Source organism: Balaenoptera musculus, chromosome 2, assembly GCF_009873245.2.
Source record: "Balaenoptera musculus isolate JJ_BM4_2016_0621 chromosome 2, mBalMus1.pri.v3, whole genome shotgun sequence".
Lineage (NCBI taxonomy): Eukaryota > Metazoa > Chordata > Mammalia > Artiodactyla > Balaenopteridae > Balaenoptera > Balaenoptera musculus.
This window is the reverse complement of record NC_045786.1, coordinates 72,221,129-72,229,523: the sequence shown is the minus strand read 5'-3', so window position 1 is coordinate 72,229,523 and position 8,395 is coordinate 72,221,129. Positions and strand designations below refer to the sequence as shown.

The 8,395-nt window shown below is 43.5% G+C and overlaps 1 protein-coding gene across 1 annotated transcript; it reads right to left on the bottom strand.

Annotated features, from left to right (window-relative positions):
- Window positions 1-2,381: 2,381 nt before the first annotated feature.
- On the bottom strand, window positions 2,382-3,085 carry LOC118890827 (riboflavin kinase-like). The gene has a single exon (XM_036844145.1). It carries the CDS (start codon window positions 2,986-2,988, stop codon window positions 2,521-2,523), a length of 468 nt encoding a protein of 155 aa, XP_036700040.1. The 5' UTR covers window positions 2,989-3,085; the 3' UTR covers window positions 2,382-2,520.
- Window positions 3,086-8,395: the final 5,310 nt, after the last annotated feature.

The window sequence follows — 8,395 nt, the reverse complement described above, 5'->3', positions numbered from 1 at the left end:
CTGAATGTTCTATTTTACTTGACAAATAACATAAGTACCGTATATGAATGATAGATGTTCAAGAGATGTTGTTCATCCACAGGGGCTTGGTCTTAGAATCAAAACTCCTAGAGTGTGCATAAAGAACTCTTGATTTGATGACTCAGATGACACTTGAGGATCTGGTAGTGCCAGAAGTTTGTTATTAGAGACAAAAACCATAAAACTGTACCACAAAGTGTACCTGATTATGTGAACTTTGCTGGGGGCAGTAAGGAGTTCTACATAAGCTTAAGGTTGGCTGCCCTTATGTGTTAATATTTTAAAAGTTCAGAGTATACTTTTTAAGGTACATGTGAAATGAAAATGTTGCACTGTTGTAGGAGTGACGATATTATCCAGCACATAATTCTGGATCTGATACTAACTAGTTCAAGAACCTTAGCCAAGCCAGGTGAGCCACTCTGAATCTCCTCTCTCTACATGTAAAATGAGGTGAGGATCCAAAGACATAACAGATGTGAAAACACACTGGAAAATAAAAACCATCATACAAATGCCATAAGCTGTTATTCTGCTCTGCCAAAGGAATGGCATGATCAGTTAATTCAAGTGGGATGGATTCAACATGCCAGTTCTTTGAGGTAAAGAGACCTCCAAATGGATGGTCAGCATTTTCCATCCAGATGCTTGCTCCTCTGTCAATTTAGCCTAAGTCAACTCGAAGGCATCCCTTATGCTACATACACTCCTTATCAATTAAGCTCTCATTTAGATACTTAGGTTTTTGGGGTTTTTTTTTTCACTCGGTCAAGCTTTATTTCAAGGCCTGAAAACACTGACTTAATCGAAAATGGCCCTACTGCAATTTCTTATAATATATAAATACTTTATATATAAAACTTAAAAAAATGTAGACACTATTAACTAACTCCTAAACCACACACTACAGGCTTTTCAAAAGCAATAGTTATTTAACAAAATGTAAGGTGACAATATCAAAGAATTTTCACACTTAATGTGGACACAATCAGTCACAAGCTACTCAAACACAAATCCTTTTTACACTTTCCATGTTTGTTTTTAACTTCGTTTCATAGAACCACTGATAATTGAGGCTTCTTTCAAGTATAGGATTTCTAACATTAAATTACATTTTCTAAGTATTTCTATAAAGAAGAAATGAAAAAGACACATACTACATTGTTTGCCATAAACTCATACACCAAAAAGTCAAAACAATCCAACTGAATTTATTCCTGCTTCCCCCTTCTCCAACATTAGCTTTAGAAGTTCTTCTAAATATTATATAAACAGTTTTGTTAAAATCAGTTCTCATTTATGCAGATTAGGGGAAAATGGTTTTATAATGAGTTATCTTTAAAATTATCTTCTAGATAGCACCCTTTAGCCTTAAATTACATTGTGCACACACAACTACAACAGTCTGCATTTGCTCAGGAACATATAGTCACATTAAAAACAAATAACTTTGTATTTCATAGTTTAGTTGGCTCTTAGTTTCCCTAAGGGGGGAAACAAGTATTTTGTGTTGTTTAAGAAACTGGTATATATAAATGAAATGCTAGGTGTTCGTTTAAACTTTGAGGAAACCTACAGATCAACATGTGGGTGTTTTTTCTAAAATGCAAGAGATATGCACTTAATCACTGTTCATATAGTGAAGCGACGGGATGGCAGATACAGACGCAGATGAAACTCTACATTTTGTAAATGTAAAGTTGGATATTCTAAATGGAAGAAGTGACACTGACAATTGTTTACAGGAAACAAAGGTTAAGAAAAATGTTGAAGAATATCTACTCTTAAAAAGAGAGAAGTGTTATACAACACAAAAATGAGAACTAGAGATTCGAAAAACACTCATTTTACTGTTTCAAAAGAAAAACAAAAAAATAATAGGGAGTCTAGACCAATTAGAACTGAGGCAGCTGTAACAAAAATGGAACACAGAACAATGATTTGAGCCCTTAAAGGAAATGACTAACTGAAATGAAATTTCACGAGTATTCATGTCTATAATACTATATAAATGAACAAAATATCAAAAATACGAAGTCTGGACTTTTCCCCTTAGGTTTGTAATAAACTGTCAAACCTCTGCTTAATATAGTTACTTTTATGAGCCTTCTGATTAGCAGAGCATGCTATACAGGTACATGCATGCTAGAATTTTACCATGAGAATTATAGTTCTCATCTCAAACTAGTGACTTGCCTGTTACCCATATTTATATATATTTCATTTCCATTATAAAACACTTAAGACCTTTCTAGTGGTACATTTTAATCAACATATTACATAAGAAAGAATCTTGATTTTTAAAATGAACCTTTTTAGTACTGTAACATGATGGGTTTAATTGAACAGCTGGAACATACTATGGTAACTACATTGTACTGTTTAATTCACAGCTGTAGGAAAATGTTTGATTTTTAAAATATAACCAAGATGAGACTGTAGAGTTATGAGCAGTAAAATATTAGAAAACAGTGAATGAATAAATAAGATGCTTTTCCTTTAGTGGCCATTCATTATTTTGCTTTTAGGAACCTGGAAGAAATTGTCTTCTTTGAGTTTCAAACGTTCTGGTAAATCTAGTCGTTTCTTAGCTTCCTCAATGTCACCTTGAATTGCTGAAATAAGTGACTCTAAAGAATCAAAGTTCTTTTCTGGTCTGAGGTAGCCGACGATGGCCACGTTGAGAATTTCCCCATAGAAGTCCTCTTTGAAAGTATGCATGATATGAGCTTCCACGGACTTTTTTGTATTCTTGTAGTATGGGTTCCATCCTATGCTCACCACCATCTTATGGACGTCTCCACTTCCAACACTGGCCCAACCATAATATACGCCAGTGGATACGTCAGCTGGAAGATTATCTACTACTTGTTCAGGAAAGTTAGCTGTAGGGATGCCCGGCTGCTTGGGGCCGCGACCGAAGCTCCGCACCACCTGGCAGCAGCAGAAGTACGGCAGGTGCCTCATGATGCCGTCCGCTCGGGGTGCGGGCTGCGGTCCAGTCCGCGCGTCCGGCGGAGCCACCGTCGAGGAGGTGCCCGAACGCCCCGGACCAGCCGGGGGACATGGGCGGGAGCTCTGGAGGCCAGCCGGCCGGGCGAGCACACGGGCGTACCACAGTCCGAGCGGCGCGGAGGACACGCCGCGGCGAGACGCTCACGCCGCGGACCGAACAGAAGGTGCCGGGCAACTCAGACGCTGCATCTGGGCTCCGGAACGCCGGCGACCGCGGAAGGGCGGCTGTGGGCCAGGAGCGGAGCGGGGGCGGGCCGGCTTGGGAGGGCCCCCCAGCCCACCGAGCGCCGCGGGCCTACGCACTCTGCCCAGGCCGGGCCGATGCTTAGGTTTTAATTACACGACACATCTTGGCCTGCTGCAAAGTAAGAACTAGGAAGAGAGTGTGTGATCCATCTTTAAAACTCACCAGCTAACATCCTGAAGAAACAGAAAGGTAGCTAAGCATTCCCAACCAGTCACCACGAATGAACAGTTACCTGAATGAGTATGTGTCTGGCACATTCTGGATCATAATACAGCAGAGGATCTCATTCATTTCACTGCAAAGCTTACTGTAACGAAAACCGAGACCCTGCTTTCTGACCAGCCTGTTGCTACAACATGAATACTTCACTTTCTTCGTTTCCAACTGGAGGTGCAAAACAATGTTTTGAGAGCATTTTACACCTTCAATAAAAAGAAGGCAACAAGAAAATGTGCTGAGGGGTTCTTCTCTAGTCCAGGAAACCTAAATAAAAGTCTCAAACCAAACACCACTGACACAGTTGCAGCACTTAGAAAAGTCGGTAGCATTTGTCTAGTAATAATCTAGACTCCACAGACTGCTCTCTTAGGGACATAGGTTCCTTTCCTTTCTTCTTACATTCATATCCGATTTTTGTGATCATTGTTAAACATTTAACTGGATTGATTCAACTAACTGGCTATATTTTGACAGCTCAAAGTACCAAGTTATTTAATTAACTCATTTTCAATTAACATAGTTGCTGCTAACCTGGTGTAAATTAAGTCTCCTCAGACTCTAGAAAAAGAGAGAAAGGAGGCCAATGGGACTGAGATTTCTATTGCATATCCCCTTCTGTCAGAAGTTTCCAGTTCAGGTCAGACTCATAAAAGAATGTCTTTTTTGTGGTTAAGTGTTAACTGGCAGCCAGGTGCTAAGATAGCGCTGAATCAGCCCAGAAGAGAGGGAGTAAAAGGAAGAAGAAAGTTTGGTTTATAGGCTGAAGTGAGCAAAGGAAACAGAGCCTGGCGAGGGTTATATATTGCTCCAGGCGGGCACAGGTGGATGGAACTGCAGGCCAGGTCAGAAAAAGAGAAAGATTTATGTTCTGTGCAAACAAAAGGCCAGAAGAAAAATCACCAATCCGGTTGGGCAGCTCTGAAGTGAAGGAAACAGCTGTTCATACAGTGAGGGAATGGTCAGGTAAGACGAGCTGGAAATAGTCATCAGAAGGCCATCTGCTGACCTGGGAAGGCATGCCCTCGAGGCACGGAACAAATCCTGTCCTCCAGGAGGCCACGCGGATGGGCCAGTCCTGGCCAGGCCAGGAAACAATGCCAGGATGAGGCATTAAAGTTACATGAGCCTCATGTAAGAAGTTGCCTGGCGAGTTTACTTCCGAATGTGAAGTCGAGTGGAAACACAATGTTTTCTTCTTTGAGAACTTGGCAAACCCACACCACCGGGCCTCTCTGTAAAGCAAGAATGCGGAGAGGTAGTTCATCAACTGCCAGTGCCCCGTTACCCATCATCTTCTCCGGAGGCTGCTCCTCCACCCCTCCTGGCCGCTGGTGGGGGTAGCCGTTAGCTTGGGGCAGCTGCTGGCTTGGGGATAGTGCCACAGCACCCCAAGAACTTGTGGCCTAAGTGAGGAGAGTGGATGGGAGGTGGCCTTTGACCATGGAAGGCAGCCTGCTGGGCAACAGGATGGGCAAGCCAGAAGGGGCACAGAAAGGCAGGGGGAAATGAGAGCAGGAACTGGCAATGACCTTGCATTAATGGGCAGCATACCCCACTGAAATAAAGGCCGGCATGAGTGGGGCTTTGCTCTAAGGAAGCCGGCAGCAGCTGGGTCCTACCAATACTAATGAGCATCATTATATCCCTTGTACAAACGAGCCAAATTTCAGACAAAAGGTGGGAGAGAGAAAAGATTTATATCATAACACAAAATACAAAATGTATGACCAAATGTCATGAAAGAACCAACTGATAATTGGTGGGACAGCAAAGGCAATCAGAAGAAAGCACTGCCTGTCCAAAGTACTAAGATTAATAAGAGTGAGTGTTGTGGCATTATTAGTGACCAAAATACGAAGCTGAAGTCAAATCCCTTGACCACCCTCCCTTCTCTCTCCCCTACCCCATACTTCAATATCTATGTCCTCATGGTGTTATAATTTACACACACATACAATACATATTCATATACATAGAAAGAGTGAAAGTAGTAACACTTGTTGAACCCTTATTATATGCCAAACACTCTTCTATATCCCTTACAGGTATTAACTCATTCAGTCTTCACAACATGCCTAAGAGGTAGAAACTGTTTCTATCCCCATTTCACAGATAAGAAAATGAAGCACAGAGAGCATATGCCAGATAACACAGCTGGTAAGTACCTGAGCTGAGATCTGAACCAGGCATTCTGGGTCCTGAGTTAGCATCTTCATTTGAGTTCCTGAAATCTCAGACCAGGGACTTTGGTGATAAGTGGTTAATTATCAGTGCTGAGCTCCTCACATCCAGCCCTCTCCAGACTCCAGTCCTCACAGCTACTGCTCTCTGAGGTGCGATCCCCTCATCTCTGTCCATTCAGATCCTTCTTTTTCTTCATGTCCCAGCTCAAGACCCAGGAGGTTACCCAGCTACGTGCCAAACCATTTCCTCTTCCCCCTCAGCCGACAGTGAGATTACATTTCCCGATCTCCTTCATTTAAGGGTGGCCACGTAACAGGCTTTAACAAGTGGAATGTCAGCAGAGTGACACGTGCCACTTCCAGGCCTAGCTTATGAAACTCTGCATGTGGAACCCTCCTCCTAGTTTGAGGCAGATAAGCATGGAGGCCTGGGAAGCCACATGCTGAAGCCAGTGATGCCATTTGATAGATGGTCCTGATCCCTAATCCCTGCTTAGAGGAGGGCCACCCACTAATCAGGAACTCCCACGTGGGTCCTCATGTAAGTGGGAAATAGACTTCCAACCATCATGTCGGAATCATCGTTAACCAGGAGTTTGTTTACTGTAACAGCCATCATCACTCTAACATGAACTTTGATGGATCCACCTCTACACTAGGTTCTGTGTTTGTAAGCTGGTTCCTGACCTTAAAGAATCCACAAAAAAGGGCTTCCCTGGTGGCGCAGTGGTTAACAATCCACCTGTCAATGCAGGGGACACGGGTTCAAGCCCTGGTCCGGGAAGATCCCACATGCCGCGGAGCAACTAAGCCTGTGCGCCACAACTACTGAGCCTGCGAGCCACAGCTACTGAAGCCCATGCGCCTAGAGCCTGTGCTCCGCAACAAAACAAGCCACCACAATGAGAAGCCCACGCACCACAACGAAGAGTAGCCCCCGCTCACCACAACTAGAGAAAGCCCGCACGCAGCAACCAACACCCAATGCAGCCAAAAATAAATAAATAAAATAAATAAATTTTAAGTTTTCAAAAAAAAAACAAAGAATCCACAGAAAAGAGGGAAAAGAGATAAATAACATAAATAGAGTATAAAAATGTTGCAATAACAGAATGTCTAATATTTTGTGGGAATACTGCTAAAAGCATGAAGTCAGGAAAAGCCATTAGAAATACAGTGACAGTAGAGGAAGAGGTGGAGTTAGCATCTCTCCCTGATAAACCCAGCCCATTCGTTCCATCCCAGTGAGGATACTGGGCCTCACTTTATGTAATATGGTGAAAACTGTCCTAGAAAAGCCAATCCTGGTGCCTATCATACTCACCAGCTCTGTTCAAGGGACGTGCCCCCTTTGTGCCCCACACGAAGGGAAGCTGCCTCAAGCTCTGCCTTGAGCATGTCTGTGCCCCTAATTAGACCAAGGGTGGCCCAATCTCCAGGTTGACCTCAGTCTCCTGGGGTGGTCTGATGTCACACTGTGCCCAGTGGTAATTAACTAGGCCATTCAGATTCTCCCACTCTGGAAGATGAATGAGGGAACCTCGAAGGAATTAGCCTATTGGAGCAGGATGAAAAAGAAGAAGGCAGGCAGAGAAGACCGGAACACAGGCTGTGCCACAATGAGAATGCAGATCCCACCACTGAGGGGCACGTTGGTCAGCTGCTTAGTGGCAAGCAGCAGATGGACTCTGGCTGATTGAAGCAGAAAAGGGATTTGTTAAAAGGATAACAGAGAGCTCACAGAAGCCCTCTGTCTTAGCCTGGACTGCTATTACATTCCATAGACTGGGTGACTTAAACAAGAGGCATTCATTTCTCATGGTTCTAGAGACTGGAAAGTCCAAGACCTAGGCGCCAGCAGATTTGGTTCCTGGGGAGAACCCGATCCTGGCTTGCAGACAACCACCTTCTTGCTGTGCCTTTCCATGGCAGGGTCGAGGGAGCTCTCTTGTCTCTTCCTCTTATAAGGGCACTAATGCCATCAGAGGGACCACACTCTCACGACCTCATCTAAACCTAATCACCTCCCAGTACTGTCATTGGGGTATATGGCTTCAACGTACGAATCTACATAAACATTCATTCCATAACAGCCCCAGAAACAGAGCTAGGCTTGGGGGTTCTGCTGCCAGGAACCACAGCCAAAATCACTCTGTAGTTATGTCCCATAATCCTCTGCCATCCACCACTCAGTGAAGGGACTTGTTCCATTAGCACCAGTGCGCCAGGCACTGCCCTGTTCATCCTCTGTGGCACTTGTCACCTCCCACCTTCTGCCAGGATCATTTCTGACCACATCTCATCCCCCTACAAGAACAGTAGATCTGTCTCTCTATGCCTCTCACGGCCCCATCAGGAGTCTTCAGCATAGTGGTTAAGTGAATGCATCAATATCTAATGAATAAAAAGAATTTCCATTTAATATGACAGCTGCCTGAAGTAATAAAGCTGCAATAACAGTAGCTACAATGTGTTGGGTATTTACTAAGTGCCAGTAAATTCTTCAGTGCTTGATGTGCAGTCTCTCATTTAATCTTTACAGTAACCTTGTAAGGAAAGCATTATTATTATCTCCATTTTACAGAGGCAGAAGTGTGGACTTAGGGAGGTAAGTAACTTGCTCAGTTTCACTCACCAAGTAAATTAGAGGAATAGGATTCAAGCTGTTGATAATGTCTCCAAAGCTCAGGATCATTACACTTTCAGATCA